At 38.9% G+C, this 13,975-nt stretch overlaps 1 protein-coding gene across 1 annotated transcript in view; it reads right to left on the reverse strand.

The window, feature by feature from the left end:
• Positions 1-12,710: 12,710 nt before the first annotated feature.
• The window catches only part of LOC106581661 (C-X-C chemokine receptor type 1), a 1,838-nt gene continuing 573 nt past the window's right edge, over positions 12,711-13,975 (reverse strand). The window contains exon 2 of the mRNA XM_014163863.2: positions 12,711-13,975. This exon is cut by the window's right edge and continues 4 nt beyond it. Within this exon, the coding sequence (XP_014019338.1) occupies positions 12,898-13,975 (1,078 nt within the window). The 3' untranslated portion in view covers positions 12,711-12,897.

Raw genomic sequence — 13,975 nt, forward strand, 5'->3', positions numbered from 1 at the left:
ACTTCTGAACTCATTTTGGCTTGCCTGAACAAAGGGGGGGGAATACTTATGCAATGATTATATTTTAGTTATTTAATTTGTATTCATTTGTAAAAATGTGTAGAATTTTCTTTTCACTTTGACATTATGGAGTATTTTGTGTAGATAATGAAAAAAATACAATTAAATCTATTTAAATCCCACTTTGTAACTCAATAAAAAAAAATTAAAAAGTTCAAGGGGGTGTAGACTTTCTATAGGCACTGTACACATGGAAGTTTTGTTGTTTACATCAAATATTTACTTGAATGTTGACTGAATGGCATATATGAGAGGGGAGGTGTGCTGTCACGTCCTGGCCAGTATATAAGGTTAATTGTTTTGTAGTTTGGTCAGGGCGTGGCAGGGGGTATTTGTTTTCTGTGTTTCGGGGTGGTGTGTTTTGTGTAAAGGGTGTTTGATTTAGTAATTCCGGGTTTTGGTTTATGTTTAGTAATTCTATGGTTAGTCTAGGTTGTGTGTTTCTATGTTTGGTTGATTGGGGTTGGGACTCTCAGTTGAAGGCAGGTGTTGTCTATCTGCCTTTGATTGAGAGTTCCATATATTAGGGTGTGTTTGTATGTGTGATTGGTGGGTGATTATTCTGTGTATAGCCTTGTGCCTTACCAGACTGTTTATTTGTCGAGTGTTCGTGTTTTGTTATTTTGTATGGTCATTTTTGAGATTAATTAAAAATCAAGATGAGCATTCACGTACCTGCTGCGTATTGGTCCTCATTCACCGACAACAACCGTGACATGTGCCCCTTTCTTAGGTAACCTAGTGGTTAGAGCGTTGGGCCAGTAACCGAAAGGTTGCAGGATCAAATCCCCGAGCTGACAACATAAAAATATGTCGTTCTGCCGCTGAACAAGGCAGTTAACACGTTGTTTCCCGGTAGGCCGTCATTGTAAATAAGAATTTGTTCTTAACCGACTTGCCTGGTTAAATAATAATAATTCTTTACAATAAGGTCATTTCTGACCAATTTTTCTGCAAGTAAAAATATGTTCAAAATTTAGAATAGGTAACACATATTGATGTACTATGCCCTTATTAATCCCACATTGAGACAGCTTACTAAGAGTCTTATTCTTGTGTAACTGGCTCTTTATTAACTATTAATATGCCTTTATTAAAGCTAAAAATTAGGTTAAGGATTAGCCTCTAATACATGACTTTTAATGTTTAAATAAGAAAACACTCAATTATATACACACTTATACACAACAAATTTGTGAATATTATGTGTACCTTAAAATAAAGTGTTACCAACGGGTCAAATAAAGGTAAAGAGAAGGAATAAGGCATTCAAGTCAAGGCAGTTTATAAATGGTTTAGCTTTTTCTCTTGTCTTTTACTTGTAACAGTTGCAAATATTTGGTAAATCTGTCCCACTGTCTCCTCATGCGTAAACGTTTTTTGTACATATAGGGTTAATTCATGGCTTTACTCAATGAAATATGACTATGCACATGATGTGGATTGATAGATTGGTTTTCAACTTTTTTATTCAGTGGTAACAGGAGCACTGTTACATTGAGCACCAGTCAGGTTATTCAAAATTAAATTACACACAGAATTTAAAACGCTGGGCAAATCTTCTGGTTTTGGCCTTCAAAACATCAGCCTTTTCAAATGTTGTGAAATAACGTTTGACATTTTCATACTATCTTTCCACCTTCCAGCTATTTCAATTTGATTTGATTAATATTTTGTGTGAGAATTATTGTACAGAAAATGACACATGAACGTATTCTGCAACACTTATTTCCAATGTGGTCCTTGATGCAAAGAGACTGATAGAAGGCCTACAAGTAGGCAACAGTTACATTTACAAGTTCAAATGCAAAGCATATCTGATGCGCCAAGTGGGACTTGCTGTACTGATGAGGAAATCTTTGTCAAACTTTTGGCAAGTTGAGAGATTGGAGAGAGAATAGCCTCTGTGAATTGTGATAGGAGACCCTGGCGACTTAACAAGTGCCGTAATCCTGATAACAAATGGGTGGGATCAGGAGTTGCCTGAATGTGCAAAGTGTTGCCTTAACGTGGAGGCTTTATTTAACCCACAATGCAATTTGTGGTCAGCTCAGACCAGATAGACTCCAGTGTCAATCCATTGTCACCCTGTCTAGTCAGGAGCTATCGATAGAAACATGGGAATTGTAGTTCATCTACAGGTGCAGATTAGTTTTTCATTCTTCTGTCCTTGTTGCTGTTTGTAATACAGTCATGTATCTACCTATAGTCAACTGAACTCTTGACGCACAATGAAAAACAAACAGCCAGTGTGAGTCAGTCCCTTTGATACGTTACGCTGGGTTTGTGAAACGAGAATCGAGGTGAACAGAAAAAGACTTTGTGCTTTTTCACAGCAGCAACATGACTGATGATCTGAGATATCGTACAGTTTTTTTACAACCTGTCCAGAGGGGAAAAAAATAGTAAAGGAAAAGAAGGATGCCAGATGAGTTTTAGGACATGGATGTGGCCCAATACTTGGATTAATTTCCTTGTTTCCATTCCTTGTTTCTCTTTCCCTTTCTTTCCACTGATTGGTTACTAGGACTGGATAGTTGGCGTAATGGATAGGTGGCATAATAACGTAGGGGGTTTCCACCATGTTCTTTTTTTGGACACGCAGCCACTCTATTGGAGCAACAACTGAAATTCCAAGCAGGATATCTCAGGAGATAGAGAGTGAGAGAGAAAGAAGGCCAATCGATTCCCTTCTTCACATTATTGTACAACATATTTGCAAGCCAACACTCAAAAGAGCAATATATGGCCAGTTCATATCAACAAGTGATTAGAATACCTATTCATGGGTTTCACAACTTTACATTGATTTACCAATTATTTTGTAAGTGCACTATAGTGGCTTGGGTCACACTTTATTTGGATAGTCCCGATTTTTCTACAGATGGTCATACTATCAACAAAATAATAATCTGTTGATAATAAACTGCTTACTAAGGTTATGGATACGGTTAGGTTTAGAATAAGGGTAAGGGTTAAGGTTAGGTTTAGAGCTAGGTTTAGTAGATAGTTAGTCTGTAGAGCATCTTCAGATGAACTATCTAAATAAAGGGTTACCGTGGCTTGACATTTCAAAAGACGGCAAGGAAAGCCTTTGTCATCATTATGACATTGTCAGATTTACTTTAGATATAGCACAATTTTAGTTAGCTAGCTAGGATGGAATGAAGATCACCAGATAAACTAAAATAGCTGGCTAGACAAACCATAGTAGGGCAATTCAACATTTACGGAACTGTGCTGAGACTGATTTTCACTTTAAAATGCATGCAAAACAAAAAACATTCATTTCAAAGTTTAACAAACCATACAACTCTATGCACAAGGACTACTTTTAACAATTTACACAGAATATGTTACAAAAACATATTTACTGGAAGAACTGTGCAGATGGAAAGTTTGGTAACAGAAGTTAAGCAAAATCTCTGTTAAATACCTTATCTGCTCCGAATTAAGATTCAAAGATGTCCGCAGCTATGACATGACACTGACTTTATTTTGGTCATTGAACTATAGATCTATTTAGGTTATTGAACTACAGAAAGTGAAGTGGATAAACACCCGGTAACAGAATTGTGGTAACAGAATTTCATCATGGGTCCGTGATCGGTGCTACACAGAAATGCATAATTATGGATATGAATGTCATTCTCTTCATTGTGTATCCCAAATAGCTACACAAAGGTAGAAATATGCAATATCCTCCTTTGCATAGTTGGGTATTATTCTACACACTGGCTATTATTTTAATGATCTCAGCTCCCAAACAAGAACACATTTCTGAACCAATCATAAACGACTATGTTTAACAAGTTTGGACGTTAAAGTACAGCACAGTAGAGTACAGCACAGAACAGCAGAGTTCAGTAAAGTAGAGTATAGTTAGGCACAGTACAGTAGTGTACAGCAAAATATAGTTCCGTACAGTACAGTATAGCACAGAACAATACACTGCATTACTGTGCTCTCCAAACATGCGAAACATAGACGTCTATGATTGGTTCAGATTTGGTCCAGTTCAGACTGGAGGGGTTGTCCAGACTGTTTTCACATTTGCTTTGACCTCCAGAAGACAGAAAGATAAAGAAAACAGTTATGAGCTGAATATAACAGTATGCCTGTGGAAGGGAGGACTGTAGCAGGTGACCCAACTGCGGTTTGTGACTAATATGATTTCCAGTTGTAGCCAATTCAATTCCTGTAATTCCATTACTGATTCTTCTGAAATTCTGTTACCAATTTGGTAACAGAATTTCAAGTTTTAATCCGTTAATAATTCATAAACCAAATAGATATCAGTACAAAACACTAAGTTGTCACGTTCTGACCTGTAAAGGTGTTATTTGTTAGTGTTTAGTTTGGTCAGGACGTGGCAGGGGGTATTTGTTTTATGTGGTTCAGGGTGGTTGTGTGTATGTGTCCATGTAGAGAGGGGTATTTGATTTATTAGCCCAGGGTTTTGGTTATTGTTCTATGTTAGTTTATTTCTATGTTCTGTCTAGTCATTTGTATTTCTATGTTTAGTTAATTGGTGTTGGGGCCTTCAGTTGGAGGCAGCTGTCTATCGTTGCCTCTGATTGAAGGTCCTATAATTAGGGGTGTGTTTGTATTGTGGGTAGTTGTATTCTGTTTTGTGCTTGTCACATGACAGAACTGTTAGTGTCATTTCTGTTAATTGTATACGTGTTTATTTTGTTTCTCCTTCTTATATATTAAAAAGAGAAGATGAGTATACACTTCCCTGTTGCGTCTTGGTCCTCCACACACGACACTCGTTACATAAGTAATTGGTAGGTCTACCTTTTCTTGTTACTTTCCTTTCATTATCCTCTTTCCTCATGAGGCAGAGAAGTTAGAAAATATCTTATATCTTCCCAGGATATGCTCTGCATGCAATGACATTCTAATCTACTCCAATCTGTAGTATCAAACCCCTGTTGTTTTTATTTTAAACCACAAGGTGTCAGTCTCAATCATTTCAAATGAAGCCATGTTTTGTACTGTATGTACTAGTATGGTTAAAAGATACCATATTAAACTTATTGTTCAAGCATTACACTGCAGTGTGGTATTTAAACACTTCAACATTTAAGAAACTACTTTTTTTAATAAGACTTTCCAGCATATAACTGGCCAACAACCTGATTATATCCAGTCGTGGCTCATCGGAGGAGGAAGGGGAAGACCATTCTCCTCAGGGTATTTCATAAAAATATATATTTTTTATTTAAAAAGTTATCCTTTTTAGATAACTATACAGAATATATTCACGTCACCAAATAATTGATTAAAACACACTGTTTTGCAATGAAGGTCTTCAGTTGCCTCAATAGCACTCTGTAGGATAGCACAATGCAGCATGAACTGACAGGTTGTCCACTCAATCAAAGGATCAGAGAATGGAACAAGTACTGAAAGCATAAGCTATAGCTAGCTAGCACTGCAGTGCATAAAATGTTGTGAATAGTTGACTATGAGAAAGAAAGACAATAGTTCAACAGTTTTGAACAAATACATGTCTTCCAAAATATGGGAGAAGCAAGAGAAAGCGATTGTCCTTTTTTTCCAGTTTCACTTACTTACCTAGCAAATGCAGCTAGCTAGTTTAACCTACGCAAACACCCTGCTCAAACAGAGGGATGCTATATTAGCTAGCTGGCTATGACTATCCAACACATCACTGGAACTCTCCCAAGTAAAGGTAAGCTTTTGGTTTAAGGAATTTATTGCCACTGGGGCCCACCAGTTTCAGTGCTAAACTGCTTAATGACAATACACAGTAACGTCACTGCATGATGGTAGTGGGTTTACTAACACCTTAGTTCTATTAGCTATGTTGACTATGACGTTACTTTAGCTAATATGGTGACAATGATGTAGGCTGTGTGTAGTGGTTATGATATGGTTTGGCTTAGATTTTTTTTTCTTTGCCTGATCACATACAGCTGATGTGCATTGAAGTCCACAAACGAAGGGAAAAGGTGTGTGGAGGATAGCGTATAGATGTGAGAAGGAATACAACAACTTGGCTGCTATCAAACTGAACTGTGTTTACACGTGATCAGGGGGAGTATTCATTCCGTCAATTCTGTTGAAAGATGTTTCTTAAACGGAAGCAAATTGAACGAAACGGGGATAAACATACCTGAATTTGTCCAATAGATACTATCGTTTGCAAGTGTTGGACTAATAATTACACCATAGATCAGCTAGATGCAGGCAAGAGTGTGCAAGGAAGTATTGAATGTGTCACTGTGTCACCTCAAATCTTTCTCTCGACCTGTGTGCACATACGTTGTAAACTTCCAGTCATTGGCTAGGCTGTAGAAACCTCGTGATGGGTATAGGTAAAATTTGAGTATCATGTAGTAGCCTAAACCTTTCGTTGTTACATTGAACTGGGTGAATGGAATATGAATAATAGTCATACAATATGCTGTAATAGATATAAGGTCATGCTCATAAAACAAATCCTCCCTCATCTTAAACGTTACTGGCACAAACTATATTCATTATACAATTGTAAGATCAAATGAGTTTTTGCAAAGTAAAAAGAGGTCACTCCTCTCCCATGGCCTCACTTAAAAACGCTGTGTACGTACAAAATATACCCCAAAACATGCATGCGCCAGTTCACACAAAGTTGGCATTTATAAAAACTGAACTTGCCGTGAGAATGTCCTTTCCTCCACGCAAACTTTACACCATGCGTTCGCACATTTTCTAGTGGTAAAAATATTGTATTGCAAGCAGGCAAGTAAGTATTTTGTACAAATGGGGGATATGATGACAAGCCTGGCTGAAGCAACAACACAGCGAGGAAAAGCTGATGTATTTGTCTGGAAAGGAGGCTGGTTGTTAATGCAATATTTGCTCAGAAATTGAGTGGACACATTAAGTCTCTCAAAGATTTTTTATCCTGGGGGGTTGAGACCTCGTTGTTTGGATTTGAAAATCCAACAGTAGTAATGAAAGGGGGTGGTGCGCGTCGGTGTTTGACGGAGAAAGACAAAGAGCAGAACTAACTAGTAAAAGCACAGCCCTCCGTCTTTATCAACACATCGTGTTGACATCAAAACAGCCTTTCCAGACTCTGAAGTCAGGACTTTGAGTCTAGTATCAGCATGACTATATGATGACACTTTGTTACTTTTACTCGTCTCCATAATCTGCTTCCTTCAACTAGGACTCCCTTATTCCCAAAAGGAATACCTTCTCAATCTACTACTTATACACACGGACCACTCAAAAAACATTCTGCTTTTACACCTATTGCAAGGTTTAAAACAAACATGACAACTTTCTCCATATTGGAAGGCATTGTTTTCATTACCAATCTGTTGGATATTCACTTTCCGCTTCAATATTTATTAAAATGTCAATTTTAAGATTCATATGTAATTCTTTGGAGGGATCAATATGTATTAACTGGGTTGGCACTGTCTCAATCCCCAGTAGATGGCATGCTCTGTCCATAATACGTCTCTACCTAACACTTTAAAACAGTTGAGTAGGTAAATACAGAAACTCATGTTCAACATTCATTAGTTCTATTTAACAGGGTATGGGGTTTATTTTAAAATGCATTACCAGGGTGGAGGATATATTCTAAGCGTTTATATTTTTATTGGTTAGGGGTAAGTCAAGTCCTGTACAATGCTTTAACCTTATACCTCAAATTATCCATATTCCTCAGAATACTTTTTTCCCCACTTATGTACGCACGTCTACATGTGGGTGTGTAAGTTGTATATTATTATCTCAGATCATAATAACACCGGTTTTCCTTACAGACCCCCACTGGGCAGGCAGAATCAGATCATTCTGTTTTTGATGCCAAATTGTGGAAATCTTAACACGGACACTCAAAGTCAATCTTAAATCCATCATTGTTTGTCAGTGCACTGGAGAGGTTCCAACACACTTAATGCACCATAGTACACGTCAAACAGAAGCTCTACTTATGCAATCCCAGCAGTTGTCTTATATACGGCTATACACAGACAAGTTATATTTGCATGATTTAGCATAATTGATTAATCATTACCGTTTTGTGTTTCATTCATGTGACCGACCAATACTGGTTTACAACATGTGACAGACCAATACCGCACAAGGATTCTTCTCTATAAGCTGAGAACTTAAGTGAGATATATTTTGTTCTCAAAACAAGGTCTTGGTGTACTGCCAAATTGCAGCTAACGATAGAGAGGATTCGTTCAGTCAGCCACTTGCATGAACACAGAAATTGGTTTATAGAACAGCACATGAATAGAAAATAGAAATTAGTTATAAGAAAAGCACAAACATTAAAATTCCCATTAAAACATGAATTCACACAGTCAAAACAACCTTCCTCATCAGCCTTGTTTAACTTAGCTGGGTCAAGCTCTGGTAACGCACCAAGACTTTCAGCCAACTGGAAAACTTCATCAGATGTCAGCGTAGACAACCTTTTCTTAATGGCCCAGACCAGTCCCTTCCTTTCATCGTCGGACATGATGCACACTTCCAAACACTTCAGATACGTAGTGCTGCACTCCCTCTGCTAGGATCCCCTTTATCACTGGTCACCTGCCACTGCTTAGTCACCCACTCGTATCCCTCTCGCTCCAGTCACGCCTTCCCTGGTTCATGGATCTCTGGATCAGCTACCTTCTGAAGGTGGCACCGATCCCGGACGAGGTTACACGCCTCGAACTGAGACGTGATCAGCAGAAAATAAACCTGAATTAACAGGATAGAATGCTGAGATGGAGAAACGTGAGTGGTTTTCAGTAATAGGCATTCTACACAATTTATACAAATAGTGCTATCTTTTGTTAATTAATCTTTGTTGTCAAAATCAATTATAATTTTATTGTAGTATTAAGTCCTTAAATTCCATAATCCAGTATAAAAAAAGGTCACAAGTTCAAAAAACTATCGCCATACGATTATGGAATACATTCAAACACATTACTTTTCACTAATGGTCAAATCAATAATGCATATAATCTGAGCCTAGTATTTAGCATCTAGCAACAAAATCTATTTGGCATGTAAAACCATGAAATTGTACCATAAGAGGCTACATTACATTATCTAAAAAATGTAAATAATCATTTACTGTGTCAATTTTCAGAAGCCACAAATGACTGGACGCCTGTGCTAAACAATGCTACAACCATTACCTTCTAAACCATTAACAAGTAAGCTAGCAATAGCTGAAACCTGCTAGCGCTTAGCAAAGCTAAGTTACATATAGTTGAAGTCGGAGGTTTACATACACCTTAGCCAAATACATTTAAACTCAGTTTCACAATTCCTGACATTTAATCCTAGTAAAAATTCCCTGTCTTAGGTCAGCTAGGATCACCACTTTATTTTAAGAATGTGAAATGTCAGAATAATAGTAGAGAATGATTTATTTCTTTCATCACATTCCCAGTGGCTCAGAAGTTTACATACACTAAATTAGTATAGCATTGCATTAGTATAGCATTGGTAGCATTGCCTTTAAATTGTTTAACTTGGGTCAAACATTTTGGGTAGCCTTCCAACAATAAATTGGGTGAATTTTGGCCCATTCCTCCTGACAGAGCTGGTGTAACTGAGTCAGGTTTGTAGGCCTCCTTGCCCGCACACGATTTTTCAGTTCTCCCCAGAAATGTTCTATAGGATTGAGGTCAGTGCTTTGTGATGGCCACTCCAATACAATGACTTTGTTGTCCTTAAGCCATTTTGCCACAACTTTGGAAGTATGCTTGGGGTCATTGTCCATTTGGAAGACCCATTTGCGACCAAGCTTTAACTTCCTGACTGATGTCTTGAGATGTTGCTTCAATATATCCAAATAATTTTCAATCCTCATGATGCCATCTATTTTGTGAAGTGCACCAGTCCCTCCTGCAGCAAAGCACCCCCACAACATGATGCTGCCACCCCCGTGCTTTGCAGGTTCGGATGGTGTTCTTCGGCTTGCAAGCCTCCCCCTTTTTCCTCCAAACATAACGATGGTCATTATGGCCAAACAGTTCCATTTTTGTTTCATCAGACCAGAGGACATTTCTCCAAAAAGTACAATCTTTGTCCCCATGTGCAGTTGCAAACTGTAGTCTGGCTTTTTTATGGCGGTTTTGGAGCAGTTGCTTCTTCCTTGCTGAACGGCCTTTCAAGTTGTCGATATAGGACTCGTTTTACTGTGGATATAGATACTTTTGTGCCTGTTCCTCCAGCATCTTCACAAGGCCCTTTGATGTTGTTCTGGGATTGATTTGCACTTTTCGCACCAAAGTACGTTCATCTCTAGGAGACGGAACGTGTCTCCTTCCTGAGCGGTATGACGGCTGCATGGTCCTATGGTGTTTATACTTGCGTACTATTGTTTGTACAGAAGAACGTGGTACCTTCAGGCGTTTGGAAATTGCTCCCAAGGATGAACCAGACTTGCGGAGGTCTACATTTTTTTTTCTGAAATCTTGGTTGATTTCTTTTGATTTTCCCATGATGTCAAGCAAAGAGGCACTGAGTTTGAAGGTAGGCCTTGAAATCCATCCACAGGTACACCTCCAATTGACTCAAATGATGTCAATTAGCCAATCAGAAGCTTCAAAAGCAATGACATCATTTTCTGGAATTTTCCAAGAAAGACAGTCAACTTAGTGTATGTAAACTTCTGACCCACTAGAATTGTGATACAGTGAATTATAAGTGAAATAATCTGTTTGTAAACAATGGTTGGAAAAATGACTTGCGCCATGCACAAAGTAGATATCCTAACCGACTTTCCAAAACTATAGTTTGTTAACAAGAAATTTGTGGAGTGGTTGAAAAATTGGATGTAAACTTCTGACTTCAACTGTACATTTGGTTAGCTTAAAGCTAATGAACTGTTAAACGTATTTTTACAAATATACATATTTACATAACAGTTTAACACATTTTAACGTCACATCGCATATATTCCTTGATCTAAACTGCCTTCGTTCCTAGAAAATAAAACAAATAAGAGCTAATACACTGTTGAAAAAAATAACAAAAAAGTTGTGCCATCTAATCCCTTCTCTTCCATGTAAACCATTAGCAACCTAGCCAACCTTCATTACTTACAATGGGGAACATACGTTTTTCACTCGATTAAAACTCCCTCCTTTACGCCTTTAAATGTCACTAAACTCATGGACTATGTAATTAACCATGTTACCTCAATATATTGCACATTACATACCTGAATTAACAGGATAGAATGATGATGGAGAAACGTTAGTGGTGTTCAGTAGTAGGCATTCTACAAGATTGAAGAAGAAACTTCCAAGACCTCACGATCTCACTAACGCTCCCATTTGATGTCACAGCACTCATACACATTAATCATTTAAATACAAATACCTAGGCAGCCTAAAAATTGACAAGGCATGGCCCCATGAAATAACAAAACAAAATAAAATGGCTAAAATATGACCATACATGTGTGTCACAACACACTTAAACATAACAAGTTGCAACCATTTGCAGTTAGTGAGAAGAGCGAAAATCTGTGTTTTATTTTTTTTATAATTCTATTATTTGTTTTTGAGTAGCCTAGACAATTTGCTGACAGTCCAGCATATTAGGTTGGGGGGAAAGTCAATACAAAACATTCAATTAAAACATTATACTGACAGGTCCACAACAATTTGGCATCATTTTCTCTTTCAGAAACATTCACAGTCCTTTGCCAAATACAGCATAAGTTAATGCAAAAGATTAAAGCATTCTGCCAACACAGTAAATAGACTGGTAGCTTATGTTAAATATTTGAAAATATGGGTATAGGCTGCAGTATTGCTGTGCAATAGGAGCACAAGGTAATAGCCTATTTAATATCAGAGACTAAACCAAGGCAGGAGATAGAAACATAATCTATTGATTACCAACATGTTGAACATTTTGCATACTGTAGAAGAGTGGGCTGTAGAATTTCACTTTTAAGATGTTTCTAATGTACAATCAATCAAGTGTTTGGCACCTGCTATATTTGATAGCATGCATATTTAGTTTTTTAAAAAGTCACTGTAAAATATTAAAACATTCTGCCCACACCTCTACAGGAGTGTAATCAAAATTTGCCATTGCTCTTTCTTTTAGAAACTAATTTCAATAGTTCCAAATTATACAGCTAAAAAAGGGCGCTATTGTCAACATAAAAAAGGTGAATTCACGCACGCAGTTTTATGAAACGGAAAACATGCATATGTATGGCGTCGCCAAGTTTGTTATGTCAATATTTTTTTGACATACTTATTCTTTTCAGAATTGTCCCTAAACAATGTTTATGAATAGAAAATAATGTCATGGACCTTGCCTACTTGCCTGTTACTATACCCCCCAAAATGGTACAGATTTATTGGAGCAGTGGTTAGCAGGTTTGGCTACATGCTGGGAGACATACGTTCAAAACCCGCCAGGGGCGTTACACTTCCTTTTTGCTAACAATCGTTGCATTGAGTTAATAGAATAATACATGTAAAGACAAATGTGGTCTCAAGTAAGGAGGCAGTTTTAAAATTCCAGTTTGATGACATTTATGTGGGCGTATTCCTGCACACCCACAGCATAGCATCGTAACAAAATGTGGAAAAAGTCAAGGGGTCTGAATCCACCATAGCTGGAATGAAAAGAAATACCGCTGACTGAGAAAATGGATTTAATCACTTATGGACAAAGACTTGTGGGAAACAGCTTTTAAAAAAGGCATGTTGTTAAACCAGTGGAGAAATGAAGTGTTTTAACATGAACACTGATACAACCTGATTATGACTCATCATGACTCATTGATTCTTCTTATAATCAGGGGTAAAATCACACATTTTAAGATCACATGAATGTGGAGGTGGCCTCCGAGGTCTGAGAGAAGTATCTGCTGGCCCTGGTCAACGACGCTCGCTGCTCCATCACACCCGCTTTCTGGAACATCTGGAGCAGCCTCCTCCTAAACTTCTCCCCGACAAAGGCATACAGAACCGGGTTGACGCAGCTGTGCAGCAGGCCCAGACTCTGGGTGGCGAACATGGCGGTGTCCACAGCGCTTCTCTCTCGGCACCCGTACCCCACCACTTTTGCCCAGAATAGGGTGTCCGCCATCACCGCCAGGTGGTAGGGCATCCAGCACAGCAGAAAGGCCAAAACCAGCGCAACAATCACCCTCATGGCCCTGTTCCTCTGGAAACCGCCCCGGGTCCGCAGGAGTCGAGCCACAATCACACCATAGCACACCACCATAACGGTCAAAGGGAGTAGAAACCCTAACGTGTGCCCGAGAACCCGTATGACCAGCCGCCAAGCCTCAGCGCTGCCTGGGTCGTAACTCTCGGTGCATGTCATCCGCTCTGTGCCGGGTAAGAGGAAGACGTGGTTGAAGAGACCTGGCAGGGACAGCAGGCCACCCACGAGCCAGACAGTGGCACAGGTGCCCCAGCTGACCTCTCGGCGACGAGCAGCCTTGGACGCCTCCATGGCTCGCACGATCACCAGGTAACGGTCCACGCTGATGCAGGTCAAAAACAGGATGCTGGCATAGAAGCTGACCTCCTGGAAGATACTAACTAGTTTGCACATGACGTCACCAAACACCCAGCCTACTGTGACAGAAGCTGCCCAGAAAGGGAGGGTGAGAGCCAACAGGAAGTCGGCCACAGCCAGGTGGAGGAGGTATAAGTCAGAAGGAGACAGTGGCTGCTTGCTGGAGGCGATCACCAGCCCCACCACCAGGTTCCCAGGAATGGCCAAGAGCAAGATGAGGACATATAAGGCACATAAGACGACTGTCACACCAGAGGAAATGGGGGAAGTATCACAGATTAGGGTGTTTTCATCAAGCTCATAAGTTGTGTTGAAGTCAGTGTAGTTGAAGTATTCACCAAAGTCCTCCAGAGTCAAAAGGTATGAGATATTT

The sequence above is a fragment of the Salmo salar genome, chromosome ssa21 (genome assembly GCF_905237065.1).
Source record: "Salmo salar chromosome ssa21, Ssal_v3.1, whole genome shotgun sequence".
Classification (NCBI taxonomy): Eukaryota; Metazoa; Chordata; class Actinopteri; order Salmoniformes; family Salmonidae; genus Salmo; species Salmo salar.